This window comes from Mastigoproctus giganteus, chromosome 1 (assembly GCF_048544385.1).
Source record: "Mastigoproctus giganteus isolate SK-2022 chromosome 1, ASM4854438v1, whole genome shotgun sequence".
NCBI lineage: Eukaryota > Metazoa > Arthropoda > Arachnida > Uropygi > Thelyphonidae > Mastigoproctus > Mastigoproctus giganteus.
In genome coordinates this window covers 20,720,693-20,737,746 of record NC_143575.1, presented here as the reverse complement: position 1 = coordinate 20,737,746, position 17,054 = coordinate 20,720,693, and the positions used below count along the sequence as shown (strand labels likewise).

General features: G+C 36.9%; 1 protein-coding gene across 2 annotated transcripts in view; it reads left to right on the top strand.

The window, feature by feature from the left end:
• The window catches only part of LOC150090617 (scavenger receptor class B member 1-like), a 147,929-nt gene that overhangs the window by 60,826 nt on the left and 70,049 nt on the right, over positions 1 to 17,054 (top strand). For both annotated transcript variants that reach the window (XM_090371801.1, XM_090371810.1), the window contains one exon: positions 16,144 to 16,235. In XM_090371801.1, the coding sequence (XP_090227927.1) occupies positions 16,144 to 16,235 (92 nt within the window). The remainder of the gene's footprint in view (positions 1 to 16,143; positions 16,236 to 17,054) is intronic.

Below are 17,054 nucleotides of genomic sequence, written 5' to 3'. Positions count from 1 at the left end.
GCATGAAGAATCACTGCTGATAATCAAATCAAGAGTATTCCTCCCTCTAGTTGCCTCCCGAACATGCTGATGTAGAAAACAATCATCCAATAAATCCACAAAAGCCTTGCTAGTGTGTGAGTGACCAGCCCACAAATTCCAGTCAATATCTGGGAAATTAAAATCTCCCATTATAAGACTCTCTGATTTACTGGCCCACTCTATTTCCCTGTACAGTTTCTTATTATACTCATCAGAGTCATTAGGCCTATAGCACACTCCTACTCAATTTTGTCCTCCCAATGCTTATGTCACACCAAACTGACTCGACACTGCACTGTCCAGCAATGTCGATTGGTTTCACTTCCTTGGATTTTATGTATTTCTTAAGTAATAGCATAACCCCTCCTCCCTTCTTACCCTGTCTATCCTTTCTGTAGACATTGTACTCCCCAAATTCCAGTTCTGCATTCCTTATATCTGTGTGACACCACGTCTCTGAAATCCCCACAATATCTGCCTTTGATGTTTTGAGCAATACCTCAAATTCATCAAATTTATTTACTAAACTCCTAGCATTGGTGTACACGCAAGTATACATGCACCTGTTCTTTTTCTTAGGTTGTGTTAGGGTAGCTATGTGTTTATTTGTACCCCAATGATTCCCAGCAGTCTCTGAAATATCCTGCATCTTATTTTCCAGGCTGTGGCTCATTCCAATAGAAGCAGTGCAAGAATCACTTTCACCTCTGCCAGTGGCTACTGTTAATCTATTAGTCCTTGTATCCCCCCAATCTAGCAGTTTTCCGACCCACCTAACACTGCCTCGATAGCATCAGCAAACATTCTTGCACCCTTTCTATTTAAGTGTATCCCATCCCTGTAGAAGCAGTCTCTCCTGTTAACAAGTACAGACCAGGCTGAAAAAAATTCTCACCCTTGAGCCTTGCACAATCCTTCCAGGGCCGAATTGATCGACAGGGCTCTCATCATATACTCCCTCCTATTGTGTCTGGGCAGAATTGCAGACACTTATTTTCAATCTTTGGCTTAGTCTTTAATATTAAAATTTTCTCATCTCTAAATACAGTCATCCCTTGATTTGGTTGGTTTTGCTATTGTGCTCTCAGGTATTTACTACTAAAAGTTTGACATGCACGGTAAGGGTTTGTTATTTTCAAATAACATAAAATGTTTTTTTGCTGACACATTGCATTCAGTATGAAAATTATAGTTCTTTGCTATTCTTGTGTTACATAAAGGGTGTGTGTTTAACTATATATGCACACAGTATGTTTATTTTAAAGGGCCTAAAATGAAGAAAGCTATAATGAAAAAAAAATTAATTTAGAGGAAAATTTTTAAAAATCACTTAAGAGTTTAGAAAATGGAATAAAGATCAGCATATGACAAATTAGACAAAATGCTGAAAAAATTAAAAATTCAGTTACCTTCTCAACATCATTTAACTTCAGCAACTTATTAGTCTTTAGGAAATAGTAGAAGATGAAGAAACTGCTGCTGTGAGTATTGAATTCTGCTATATTTTCATATTGGCTGCAAAAAGGTACTACAACAATGAGAAATCCTATAATAGAGAAAATTGAAAAATTACTTGCTTTCTGAATAGAGGATTATAATCAAAGTAGAATACCTTTTAGTTGTGATGTTATTTGCACCAAAGGTCTGCAAATTTTTAATCACTTGCAAGAAGCTGGTCCATCCAATGTAAATATCTTTCATGCCAGTAAGGGTTTGTATGAAAATTTTAAAATATCAAAATCTTCACAATCTAAGATTAATGGGGGAAGCATCCAGTGCTGATTATGGACACTGCTTCCTTGTACCTGACCATCTAATAAGTCAAGTGTTTAATGCTGATGAGATTGGCTTATTTTGGAAGCATATGCCAATCTGAACATTCATTTCAAAAGAAGAGATAGAGACAAAATATATAAGAATTTGTCTATAGCTCTGTAAAGGCAAACATTGTCTAATAGACACATTCCAGTTTTGTCTATATCTCTATATAGACAAAGTTTGTCTATATAGAGATATAGACAAAGTTTCAAAAGACAGGTTAACACTTTTGTTATTTGGCAATGCAAAGGGTGACTTTAAGTGCAAACTGCTTCTAATTTATACATCAGAAAATAAATCCTTACTTCTAAAGGAATATCAGAAAGCTCCTTAACAGTTCATTTGAAATCAAGCAGAAAATTCTGGATGACAGCTAAATCTTTGAGGACTGGTTTTTAAGTTGCTTTTGCATTGAAGCAGAAAAATATTGTCTGAAGAGAAACAGGATTCAAAATCTTGCTTGTTTTTGATATTGCACTCGGCCATCTTGCATAATTACCTGATTTGCACCCAAATGCAAAAATTACCTTTCTTCCATTGAATACAACTTTGTTAGTTCACCTGATGGATCAAGGTATTATAGCTGCCTTTAAATTCTATTACCTAATACCTTTTTCATGATTGGTGGAAGCTACTGTGGAACAAACAGTCCTTCAGTTTGTGCTTATTGGAGGAATTAATATTCTTGATGCTGTAAAAAAATTTTAAGTTTGCCTGTGATGAACTTAAGAACTCAACAGTGAAAGCAGCCTGGAAAAAGCAGTGAAAGAAGTGAAAAAGCCTGGAAAAAGCAGTGAAAGAAGCCTGCAATGCAGCTTTCTAGCCACAGGCTAGAAAGCTGCATTGCAGAAGCCATGGTTGAAATGCCAAAGTAGTTGAGATTGTTAGAATTGAAAAAATGATTAATGGAGAGGGATTTGAGGATCTGGAACCAGCAGATATCATAGAAGTCCTTTAAGCTCATAGAGAACAATTATAAGTGGATGATATTTTATCACAATGAGAAGATAACAAAAATGATGAAACAAATAAATAGAAAAAAGGAGATTTAAAGATAGCAAGCACACAAAAGTTGACCCTGAAAAGACTAGCTGATTTTTTAAAACTTGCAAATCAGCTTAGCAGAGAAGCTCTGGATATGGATCCTAATTTGGAGAGGAGTTTAAAATTTTATAGAAGTTTATCATTAGCTTTACCTTCTCATGAAGAATTATACAGAAAAAACAGTGTGCTGCTAAGCAAAGAATTTTAACTAATTTTTTCCAGAAAACACTGATTATTGTTGGAGGTTTATCACGGCAAGATAGCATTGAATAAGCAGTGGATTTAGATTAAATATATAGATGTATTACCATAGAATTTTTTTATTTTTTTTGGATTTGTTTGTATTATTTTTTAAATGAAAATAATTCTAAAATTTTGTTAAATATATTTTTTGTGAATAAAGGCTTTTTTTTTTTTTTTTTTTTTTTTCAGTTTAATATTAGGAATAGAACCCCATTATTTCATATAAACTGTTTCTTATTGCATATATTTCTACTGCACGATGTTTTCCTAGAATGTAACCCCCCCATGCGAATCGAGGGATGACTGTATATTTCTCAATTTTGCATATGATATCCAACTAGGTTGAATTCGTTTAGTCTTCCCTTTGTCAGTCTTCTGTGCTTATTATTTGTCCCAGTTAAATGGTTCTTGTGTATATGTGCGTGTGTATGCAGGCTGTTTAAATTGAAAAGCACCAGGATCTGTCTTGCTTATTTTTGTGTTTAGGCTTTTTGTTGTCGACTTTTTTTTTTTTTTTTTGTCTTATTTGAGCCAAAATATTTTTAATTTGATGTTAAAATTGGACTAAATGTTATATTTAGATTTTATGATTTCTAAATTTATATTTTTGCTTAACTGCTTTTCCTCAGTGGCAGAATTGTTATGCATACTTGGTTTATTCTAAAAAATATTATGCGTATATTTCTAAAATGAATGTAAACTTCTTTTTTTTTTCCTATTTTATTTGAAAGGAAAAAACTCTTGTAAGCAAGGAGAGATGTGACACAGCTAAATGCTTGTACAGAAGAGTGAGCACTAACTACAGCTGTGTTCTCTCTCTCTCTCTCTCACGTGTGCGCCGCCCACACACACACACACACACACACACACACACACACACACACACACACACATAGACGTCTTTTAAATGCCTCATTTCTTAGTGCTCCCAGAATTTCTGATGTTTTTGCTGTTCCAAATGCTTTTCATGATTATGCTAAAAATAATCATTTTTATATTCATCTTTTTTTATTTATTTATTTATTTATTAATGCTTAATTACATTGCTCCCATGTATATGAACTCTCTAGGCTTGGTTTAATTCTGTTACTTATTATGTTTGTAAAAACTTTATAAAAGATAACAAGCTTAATTAGCATTAGCATTAGTAGAGGCATTTGATGCAAGAAAGCAAGCTTATGCAGCATGAGCCAAAAAAAAAAAAAAAAAAAAAACCCACTTCCACTTCACCCCTCTGTTCGTTCAAAATACCTGTCCAGCTGAGCCTTAAACTTATTTCGGCTATCAACCTCCACCACAAGGGATGGGAGTCTGTTCCACCAACCAACCACCCGCTGGCTAAAGGCAAATTTCCGCACGTCTATCCTACATCTGTCTTTCCTCAATTTGAATTTATGCCCTCTCAGGTGTTTTTCTGAGCTAGAGGAAGAATCACATCAGCATTGAGCATGCTTAAACCATTCAAGGCTTTATACACCTCTATCAGATCACCTCGCTGGTGCCTAGTCTCCAGACACTGTAATTTGCAAAACTTAAGCCTTTCTTCGTAAGAGCACCCCTTTGTTCCATTCACTAATCTTGTTGCCCTTCTCTGTACTCGTTCCAGCAGCTCTACATCCTTCTTGAAATGAGGCCTCCAGACCTGTATACAGTACTCTAGGTGTGGCCTGACCATTGCCTTATACAATGGAATAATCACCTCCTTATCCCTGCTGGAAAAATTCCTGTATATCATTGACAATACTCCATGAGCTACTCTTGCAGCCCGTCTGCACTGCTCAGAGAACTTCATATCTGCCTGCACAACCACCCCCAAGTCCCTTTCATTCTCTACCACTGTCAGTGTAGTACCACAGAGTTGATACGTTGCTCTGGGGTTGCTGTTTCCCATGTGTAGTACTTTACATTTGTCAATGTTAAACTTCATTTGCCACCTCTCAGCCCATCTGCTCAACCTTTCCAGATCCTGTTGCAGCAGCATAGTGTCAGTAGTGTCCTTGACAACCCTGCCAACCTTTGTATCATCTGCAAACTTGGACATTAAGCTTGATATACCATCATCAATATCATTTATAAATACAGAAAACAATAATGGACCCAACACTGAGCCCTGAGGGACTCCACTAATAACATTGCTCCACGATGAGCAGTGTCCATTAATTACCACTCTCTGTCTTCTCCCCCTCAACCACCCCTTTATCCATAGCAGCAACTTGCCTCCAATGCCACACTGCTCCAATTTGTGTAGCAGTCTTCCATGTGCAACAGTATCAAAAGCCTTTCTAAGATCCAAGTATATAATATCAAAGTTATTCCCTGCATCCAGTTCTTTTGTGACTGCATCATAGTATCCAATCAAGTTGGTCAGGCAAGACTTCCCCTTAACAAAACCATGCTGTGTCTGAGCTATAACTGAAGTCTTGTCTAAATGATCCTGCAGTGCTTCTTTAACCAGTGCCTCCATTAATTTTCCTGGAACAGAAGTTAAGCTCACAGGTCTATAGTTACTTGTGTCAGCCTTTGATCCTCCTTTGTGAATTGGGGTCACATTTGCACATTTCCAGTCTATGGGTACCTCCCCTGAGTCCAAGGAAGCTCTCATAATTATGGCTAAGGGTTTGCTTACTTCCTTTGCTGCCTCCTTTAATATAACTGGATAGATCCCATCCACCCCGGGTGCCTTTCTTGTGTTTATCTTCAACAGTTTCTCCTCCACTTTACTCCCAGTTATTTCAAGATTCTGTAGCTTACTGCTAGAGTTGAATACACCTCTGGCATTCCCCTTGCTGAATAACTCCTCATGTGTGAATGTCGATGCAAAATATTCATTTAGTTTGTTAGCTACCTGAGCAGGATCATCAACAGTTGACCCATCAATATCAAGTGGACCAATCTGATTCATCCCCTTCCTTCTAGAGTTTACATAAGTAAAGAACTCTTTGCTGTTTTTCTTTGCATCCCTTGCCCAAGATTTCTCGTAATCTGCCTTCGCCTGCCTAACCTCCTTTGTAACTTGGTTGCATATCAACTTGTATCTATCATAGGCTTCTGTGTCATGTGTTAATTTGTAAGTATCCCATGCATTTTTCTTCTCTGCCATATGCCTCATTAGTTCATCTGACATCCATTTTGGCCTAAACCTTGAACAATATTTCTTAGTTGGTATGTAAAGCCTAGTAGCTTCCAAGATAAGTTCTTTGAATGCTTCCCATTTTGAATTTGCTGTTGGTAACATCATCAGTTGGTCCCACTGTATAGAATTTAAATACTGTCTCAGTCCATCGTAGTCGCCTTTACGGAAGCAATAACCCTTCCCTTTACCCCTGATGGTAGTTACCTCTTTGAGTAAATCCCACTTCAGCACACTGTGATCACTGCCACCTAGTGGTTCATTTATCTGCAGATTCTTAATGCATGAAGAATCACTGCTGATAATCAAATCAAGAGTATTACTCCCTCTTGTTGCCTCCCGAACATGCTGATGTAGGAAACAATCATCCAATAAATCCACAAAAGCTCTGCTAGTGTGTGAGTAACCAGCCCCCAAATTCCAGTCAATATCTGGGAAGTTAAAATCTCCCATTATAAGACTCTCTGATTTACTGGCCCACTCTATTTCCCTGTACAGTTCCTTATTATACTCATCAGAGTCATTAGGCCTATAGCACACTCCTACTCTCAATTTTGATCTCCCAATGCTTATGTCACACCAAACTGACTCAACACTGCACTGTCCAGCGATGTCGACTGGCTTCACTTCCTTGGTTTTTATGTGTTTCTTAACTAATAGCATAACCCCTCCTCCCCTCCTGTCCTGTCTATCCTTTCTGTAAACGTTGTACTCCCCAAATTGCAGTTCTGCATCCCTTATATCTGTGTGACACCACGTCTCTGATATCCCAACAATATCTGCCTTTGATGTTTTGAGCAATACTTCAAATTCATCAAATTTATTTACTAAACTCCTAGCATTGGTGTACACGCAAGTATACCTGCACCTGTTTCTATTCTTAGCTACCCTAACACAACCCATGTGTTTACTTGTACCGCAATGGCTCCCAGAAGTCTCTCAAATACCATGCATCTTGTTTTTCAGGCTTCTGCTCATTCTAATAGAAGCAGTGCAAGAATCTCTTTCACCTCTGCCAGTGGCTACTGTCAATCTATTGGTCTTTGTCTCCCCCCCAAGCTAGCAGTTTTCCGACCCACCTAACACTGCCTCGATAGCATCAGCAAATATTCTTGCACCCTTTCTATTTAAGTGTATCCCATCCCTGTAGAAACAATCTCTCCTGTTAACAAGTACAGTCTTTAGTTCGTCTATAGTTAGTCTATAGTTCTTCTTTGTTCCCTTTCTTAAAGATAAGCACCAGAATGGCATTATGCCAAGTTTTGGGAATTTTTCTGTATTTAAGATATTTTGTGTCAGGATTAGTTAGTTGAGCTGTATCAGGTGTCCTCCCAGTTTCAGAAGTTCAGATGCCTTTCCATTTTTCATTTCATCTAATGATATTGAAATTTTGCAAGATTATTTAATGAAAAAACTTTCGAGCCTACAGGCCAGTAAGGCTCCTGGAGTTGATGGAATATACCCTATAATCTTAAGGGAGGCGGCAAGTGAGTGCATTAAACCATTGAGGCTAATTATGCGAGCATCACTAAACTCTGGGGTGATTCCCTTGAATTGGAAAAGTGCCAATGTTTCTCCCATACATAAGGGTAGTTCTAAGAGTGAAGTGGGAAATTGTCGACCTGTCAGTCTGACTTCAGTAGTAGGGAAAATCATGGAGGCAATGAACAAGGGTAGAATTCAGGATCATTTGGATCGAATTGAAATTCTCAAGGATACTCAGCATGGTTTTGTAAAGGGAAAATCATGTTTAACAAATCTGGTTCGCTATTTTGAAAGGGTCACTCATGAGCTGGATTTAGGGAATAATTTCGACATTGTTTATTTAGATTTCAGCAAAGCTTTTGACTCAGTCCCACACGAGCAGTTGTTTTATTAGCTGAAACAAGTTGGAATCACTGGGAAAATCCTTAGATGGATATCAGAATGACTTCAGGGCAGGAGGCAGAGGGTTGTAATAAATGGCTATTCCTCAGATTGGGTTGATGTAAGAAGTGGGGTTCCACAAGGATCAGTATTAGGACCACTGTTTTTATTTTCATAAACAACATTTATGAAGGGATAGAGAGCGTGATGTCTCAATTTGCAGATGATGTTAAAATTGGTAGAGTAGTTAATGATCACTGTCAAGCTGAGTTTCTTCAGAGAGACCTAGATAGACTTCAGGAATGGTCAGAAAAATGGCAGCTATGCTTTAATCCAACTTATTCACTTGGTGGAGTTCAACTAAACCCGGTACTGGAGGAAAGGGACTTGGGTGTTATGATACGGTCAGACGTGAAATTCTCTGAGCATTATAAACAGGTTGCAAGGAAGGCCCATGGTGTCCTATCGATGATCTATCGAACTTTTGCAAGTAAAGATAGGGACGTGATAATCCCATTATATAAGGTTTTTGTTAGACCACACTTTGAATACTGTGTTCAAGTATGGAGGCTGCACCTAAAGAAAGACATCGAGCTTCTTGAAAGGGTGCAAAGAAGGGTAACTCGCCTGGTGAGATCGGCAAAAGGGCGTCCTTATGAAGAAAGACTTCGAATATGTGGGTTGCAGTTTGAAAACTAGACACCTTAAAGGAGATTTGATTGAGGTGTTTAAGGCTCTGAGAGGCATCAGTAAAATGAATGAGGACGAAATTTTCAAGATTATAAATGATGCTAGAACTAGGGGATATAAATTCAAGTTACGGGAGGAGATGTTTAGATTGGACTGCAGGAAGTTTTATTTTAGCCAGCGAGTTATAAATTACTGGAATAAGTTGCCTACATGGGTGGTAGAGGCTGACAATTTGGGGAAATTCAAAGGTCATCTGGATAGTACCTTCGGGTGAGAGAAATACAAAGAATGATAGGTTTAATTTCCTTTTCTTTTATTAATTATGTTTTTTTTTTTTTTTTTTTCTTTTCATTGTTTTATTCAGGTTTTTTTTGGCTGGTGTAGCATAAGCCTTAGTCTTTCTTGCACTATGCGGCCATTACTAATACTATTTAATCTCTGCTCTTTAATACTATTTAATAATCACCTCCTTTTCTCTGCTAGCAAAATTCCTATATATGATTGGCAAAACTCCATGAACTGCTCTAGCAGCCTGACTGCACTGCTCAGAGAACTTCATATCCGACTGAAAATTACCCCCAGGTCTTTTTCATTCTCCATGAGTGTAGTACCACACAGTTGGTAAGTTCCTCTGGGGTTACTTCTAACCATATGCAGCACTTTGCATTTGTCAATTTTAAACTTCAGTTGCCACTTATCAGCCCATCTGCCTAACTTTTCTAGATCCTCTTGCAATGGCATACTGTCTCTACTATCATTAACAACCCTGCCAAGCTTTGTATCACCTGCAAACTTGGATATTAAGCCTGATATACCTTCATCGATATCATTAATAAATACACAAAACAACAATGGGCCCAGCAGCAAACCCTGGGGTACTCTGCTAATAGCATTAGTCCAAGTAGAGCACTGTCCATTGATCACCATTCTCTGCTGTCTCCCACTCAAACATCCCTTTATCCATTGCGGCAACTTGTTCTTAATGCCATACCGCTCTAATTTGTACAGCTCTTCCATGTGCAACAGTATCGAAAGCTTTCCTAAATCCAAGTATATGATATCAAAATTTATTTTTTACATCCAGTTCCTTTGTGACTGCATCGTAGTATCCAATCAAATTGGTCAGACAAGACTTCCCCTTAACTACCCCATGCTGTGTCTGAACTATTACTCTGTCTTGTCTAGGTGATCCTGCATCATTTCTTTAACCAGTGACTCCATTATTTTCCCCAGAACAGAAGTTAAACTAATAGGCCTATAATTATTTGCATCACCCTTTGAACTCTCTTTGTGAATTGAGGATACATTTGCACATCTCCAGTCCATGGGGACCTCCCCCGAATCTAAGGATGCTCTCATAATTTTGGCCAAGCGTTTGCTTACTTCCCTTGCTGCCTCCTTCAATATAACTGGATAGATTCCATCTGCCAGGTGCCTTTTTTATGTTTAACTTCAACAATTTCTTCTCCACTTTGCTCTCTGTTATTACTAAATCATTTAGCTCCCTGTTAGAGTTTTTAGTAAACTTGTGTCCTTTCTTTCCTTACAGAATTCCTCATATGTGAATGTAGATGCAAAATACTCATTGTTTGTCAGGTATCTGAGCAGGATCATCAACAGTCAGATCACCAACATCGAGGACCAATCTGATTCATCCCCTTCCTTCTAGAGTTTACATAACTAAAGAACTCTTTTTTTGTTTTTCTTTGCATCCTTTGCCAAAGATTTCTCATAATCGGCCTTCGCTTGCCTAACCTTCTTTGTGACTTGATTACAGACTAGCTTATATCTGCCGTAGGCTTCTGTGTCACCATCTTCCTGTGTAAAGCCCTCAAAGTCATTCTCTTCGTCACTGGCTACTTGGGAGTTATCCAGGATCAGACTTGCACCTAATATCGTTCTCCAACATTTTTAAATACACCTTTTTGTCATGGTTTCTCAGGCTTTGCCATCAGTGTAAAAAAAAAACTTCCTTTAAGTTCAGCTTCTTTAAAAATGAGGTAACAGAATCCTGACTAGTGATTATTCGCTGTATCAGAGTCTTGAGGAATTTCATTTTAAACATTGATATAATCCCTTTATCCAGAGGCTGTACCTTTGATGTGGTGTTTTTCAGTAAGTAGCTCACATGGATTTTACCATCTCTGATTATTAGGTTATTGGCAGGTGGATGGGTAGGATGGTTATCCAGCAGCAAGAGAGCTTTGGTATCCAGCCCTGGTTGGCATAAGCGTTTATGTACATCAGATACAAATTGCTTATGTAACCAGTTTTCAAAGATGCTGGAAGTCATCCATGCATTTTTGCTAAAGTCATATACAAGTTGGATAGAGGCCATGCCATTTGCATGATGGAAGCACCGTGGTGATTTAAAATTTCTTATGCAAAGTGGCTTCAGTTTGCGATTTTCTGTTTGGTTTCTGCAGAAAAGTACATACAATCACTCTGTTTCATTTGCTTGAAACCTTGTGTTCTTTGGGCGTCATTCTTACAAGCCAGAGTGGAATTGCATAACATTTTCTAACAAAGTCTGGTCTCATTATAGTTATATACCTGTTCTGGAGTATAGCCACCATCTTCAATTATTTTCTGAAGGGTAAGAGCATGCAGCTTCATCATCGGCCAAATGTACCTCACCTGATATAGCCAGTTTGGTTATTCCATGCCACTTTTTAAAATGTGTTAGCCATGCATTACTTGCAGTGAAAGTTGTGGACTTATTTCCCTGAAAATCATGGAATTTTTTAGCTTGGGTTTGCAGATGGGGTCCAGATAGAAGTGTGCCTTCAGATCATTCTTGAACAAACTACTGAAACACAGCTTTATCCACTTGTTCTTCTTGAGATTGGCACGAGTTTTTTTTTTTTTTTTTTTATTGCAGTCCATGCCTTGTTTCCATAAACTTGAGCTGCATCATGGAGTTTCTCCTCTTCTTTCTTCCATTCATGCACTGTAGATTTATTCACTCCAAGGTCTCTATCCACTCGAATTTGCTGGACAAATGCTCTCACTTTGTAAGCATTCAACATAAAAAAAATTTCAAAATAATCGGGAGAAAAGGGATTTTATCAAAACGAAAAGTCAGAAGCTACGTATATAAGAAAATTTAAAGATGGGTAAATTATAAATTTATAATTTATAATTTACCCATCTTTACCAAAATTATAAATTATAAATTTTATATTTGAAAACAGAATATAAAATTTATAAAAAAAATAATTTATTCCCTTGTTTTTATTTAGAGGTAAAGAATTAAAATTATTTAGGGATTAAAATCTACGTATATATAATAATGTGAGGATCTTTAGGTCAGTCACAGAAATTAATGGACACACAATTGCTTAAAAACATAAATAATACTTGATTGTACTTTGAAATTGATGGTAAGGTCTTGTTATAGTATGAGTTGGGTGTACAGTTGAAAAGGACATTTTATAGTTGGTTAAAGAAAGAACTGTAAATTTAGGGCCAGTAGGGTCCCTTTCCTTCAGAGGATGTATGTCAGTATAATGAAAAGTGTAGTTTGGTATTAAGTTTTCCACAAATTAGAATAAGGTATTTAACACATTTGCTGCATTGACACAAGTGTTCAGCTGTACCCAAAGTTCTGTGCTGAAGTGCATATGAGTGTTACAGCATAGTACTCAACGTGACGTATTGCATATAGGTGATCATGTTTAAGTGCTCAGTATATGAATGGTGCAAAAGTAAAGGTACATAAATGAATTGCTCAATTCTGTCAGTGTGTGTGTGTGTACTGATTGAATTCTGAACTATTAGAATCAACTGTTCATTTTGTTTATAGCTTGGTATAAATTTTTATTTGTTTTTTTTTTTTTTTTTGCTTGTACAGTTGGTCCTCGTATAACACGTGTTTTCACTACACGAGTTCAATCATACACGATTTATAAATAGGGGAACGATATCTTATATAACACGAACCGAATTCGCTTATGCACGATTCGCCATTTGTGTTTACAAGAAATGGCAGTCGAACGCAGAATAACCCCAACCGAACGCAACACGATAGGAATGAAGAGAAGATTCTGAAAATGTATTTGTTTTTTATATCAGTGAAGGGGAAACACATTTCACCATAATAACATAAAAACCAACACAATTCCAACTATCGGTATAATCGCAAATGCAATTAGATAGAGTTTACTACCAGTTTATAACAGATTCCACTAGCAGAAACGCAACTGGAAATTGTTTTATGGCAGTAACCCCTAGAAATATGCTTTAGTAAAATGTGAGGTGTTAATAGTGTATCTCTGCCTTTACGGTGTTGTTTATTCAGTTGCTACATGAGCGCTTTGTTTATGTGTATCAAGCATGCCTCCTCGTTTTGTAATTGTGCTTTATTCCCTAAAAATGAGTAAAATACTTAAAAGGTGTGAAAAGGAAGCGTCCTGGTGAAGACACTGCAGATTCAGAGAGCAATATCGATAAACAGAGGCGGACTGGGTCAAAAATTCTTACCAGGGAAAATTTATAGTGGTCTCATACTATGGTTTATGGCCAAAATCACACCGGCCTCCGGCCCACCGGGGTTTCCCCGGTAAGGCTTATGGCCAGTCCACCTCTGTTGATAGAGAAAAAAAATATGAAATTGTGAAACGCTTTGAGCGAAATGAAACAACTCAAAGTGTAATTAAAATCCATTAGATTAAGACACAAAGAATTGGAAGAGATGGAACGCCTGTCATCTGTTTGGATAGAAAATCAAACAAAAAACAAGTTTGCTTACGATAGAAATAAAAGCATTAGCAATATTTTATTACGTAATAAAATGCGTAAGTATTTTATAGGGTTAGGTCGGCACCTAACCCTATTTTTCCCATAGGGCCTGTTGTTTATATTGCACGATTTTGCATTGCATGAGGGTTTCTAGGAACGCATCTATCATGCTATATGAGGACTGACTGTATTAAGGTTAGTTTATGTACAAAAAATAAACTTTCAATAAAATTTTTAATTTTTTTCTGATTTACAGCTCAGTCCAAAAGTAAGTGTTCACTTTTAGCTGTGAATTCCAGTCTTTTACTTTTCAATCATTATTTACAAATTTTCAGAATGTTGAGGATTTCAGAATAGTGTTTATTTCTCAGTATTCTGAATATTACAGCACATCATTGAATGGATTCCCTCAAATATAGATGGTAGCAAATGTGTTAATTGTAGTGGAGAGAAATTTATGAAAGAAATTTTAACAAGGTACTAAGATGTATTTGCAACCAGAGCAGAGAACTTTTATCATAAGGATGTACATATTACCTGTTATGTCTTTAATATTTTTATTAACTGTGTATTTTTTTTTTTTTTGTTTTAATTAAAATTTTTTTGATAATGTTAGAAGTTGTCTTGATTGATTTACTGTTCTCCTGCTGTTACTCATACCCTAGAGTCTGAAACCTTCTGACATACAAAGTAGTTGGATAGTAAAATTTTGTAATATGCCCTTAAGCTTTGGAAGGGTGGAAGCCACTAATATACAGGGTGTTTCAAAAGTGATGGTCAGTAATTTAAAGGTGAACTGTACAGACTACAATATGCAAAAAAAAGCCTAGTAAACATGGGTCCTTAAGTGAATTGTTTTCGAGATATTGCACATTTCCAGTTGGGACCCACCACTGACAAGGTGAACTGTACAGAGCTGGGATTCACCACTGACTTGTTTGTTTAGGTTAGATTATGCTCATTCTCTCCCTTTCCCCTCTCTCAATGCCCTAAGACGTAGCAACCATACTAGTACTTGTCAAAGGATAGTCAACATGAAAAGAAGTTACAGCAACGAAGAGTATGTGGACATGTACTTCATGTATGGTAAAACCAACAGCAGTGCACGCGAGGCTGTATGTTTGTACCAAGAAGCATTTCCCTGCCGAAGGCAGACCAACAGGCACACATTCATCAGGGTACATCAGTGCCTTAGAGAACATGGGCACTTCACACATGGAGTACAAGCAGGTAGGCCCGGAAGCATAACATCTGATGTTGAGGAAAGGGTGTTAGAAAGAATAGAACAAAATGCAGAAATTTCAATAAGGAGGGTTGATCTGCAAGAGCGTGTTTGAGTCATAGCAGTGTGTAGCCAATTACTGTACCCCTACTATATCCAGCCTGTACAAGGTCTCAGCAATACATACTACCCTCCCAGAGTGAACTTCTGCCAGCGGATGCAACAACAGTATGTCCTAAATTCCCAATTTTTAAACAACATTTTGTTCACTGATGAAGCTGGGTTTACTTGTGATGGTATTTTTAATTTTTATAACTGTCACGTTTGGTCCGACGAAAATCCTAATGCAATTCACGAATCATGACATCAGCAACGTTTCTCGTTGAATGTCTGGGCAGAACTACTAAGAGACCATCTAATTGGACCACACTTTCTGCCAAACAGGCTAACAAGAGAGCTATACCTTCAGTTCCTGCAGAATATTCTTCCAGACCTTGATGATGACAATGTTCCACTTCAGCAACGCCTGAACATGTGGTTTATGCGTGATGGTGCACTGGCACATTTTGCTTGAGTTGTGACTCGGTATCTAACTAGAAGATATGATCAATATGATCAATGGTGGATAGGTGGAGGTGGGCTTGTAATGTGGCCTCCCAGATCACCAGACTTAAATCCTACAGATTTTTATATCTGGGGGGTCATGTAAAAAGCTTGGTGTACACTTCTGACATTAACACAGTTGAGGAATTGCAGTGTCAGGTTGAAGGAGCCTTTCAGCAAATCAGAAATGACCCAGGAATGCCTGAGAGAATTTGCAACTCAATGCAGAGAAGACTACAAAGCTGTGTACGGATGCAAGGACAGCATTTTGAACACCTTTTGTAATATCCTGTAACATGTAACATCTGTAAAATCCTGTGGTGTTGGACCCAAAAATTAAAAATGTATTATCTTATGTTTAATAAAACCACCCTTAGCAAAGGATTCACAGCTTTTTGCTAAACTAGTGCTCCCATAGTCAGTGGTGGATCTTGACAGAAAATGTGCATTATCTCGATAATAGTTCATTTGCTGCCCGATGTTCACTGGGACTTTTTTTTGCTTATTTTAGTTTGCACTTTTCACCTTTAAATTATTGACAATCATTTTTGAAACACCCTGTATATAAGAAGCTAATATGGTACAATATGCCCCAAAAAAAAGAAATGCTTTTTAGTCACAGCCATATAAATTTTGCCTAAAATAGGGCTCTATCTGAAAATTTTAACTAATTTGAGATTAAAAGCATTAAAATACATTTAACTTCAAAAGTGTGAAGTTAAATATATTTTAATAAATTTTGCTCATTCTCTTGACTCCGTTATAGCAAAATGCCACTGATGATGGAGTATTCACTGTGTTCACAGGAGAAGATAATTTAGACAAGCTAAATGTGATTAATAGATGGAATGGAGAAAGGTAATGTAATCAATTTTTTGAGAATTTCATTGTGATGTAATTTGAGAACAATATTAGATGATATTTATATTCAGCATAACCATTCAGTGTCCATAACATGTATTTGAGTACAGTAGAAGGCTAGTTACCTGAAGTAAATGGAGATGGATCAGTTTGGATAATGCATAATTTATTAACAAACTGGTACTTAACACCTTTCTTCAAGTTTATCAGTGATACTAAGTTTAGTTAATTGGAAGAGGGAATCTATATGATTGTTCATCATTGTGAGATAATTAATTAATTGAGACTACACTATGATACCATGCAGGAGATTTAAGTAATTTATTATTGAAATGCTACAATTTGAATGCTTGAAACACCTCAATGCTAAACACTTAAACAATTCTGGCTACATTTCGGGAACTAACTGATTCCCATCTTCAGGCCTGTGGGGTTATAACATTAGTTTGAGTACAATTTTCTAGACAGTTTTACAAAATTTTATTAATCTAATTACATTAAATAATTAATTAAAGTTGTGGAAGTTACTGATGGGGTTACAGTTGCTTGGTTTCAACTTTGGGTTATAGAATAATTATTTTGAGTAATTTGATAACATTCAACATTATTATGAGTCTTAATTTCAGTATTTACAACAATTACAACATTTTATAAAGACCATTAGTATATCATAAATAATTAGTTAATTAACTAATTCTGGAGCAGTTTTCTGTGAATTACTTGGGGTGGTCTGAGAGAGGTCTTTATATATAGGTAAGGTTAATTTTGGTATAACCAATGGAAAGGTTTTTCTATGAAATGATTTGTGGGCACTAG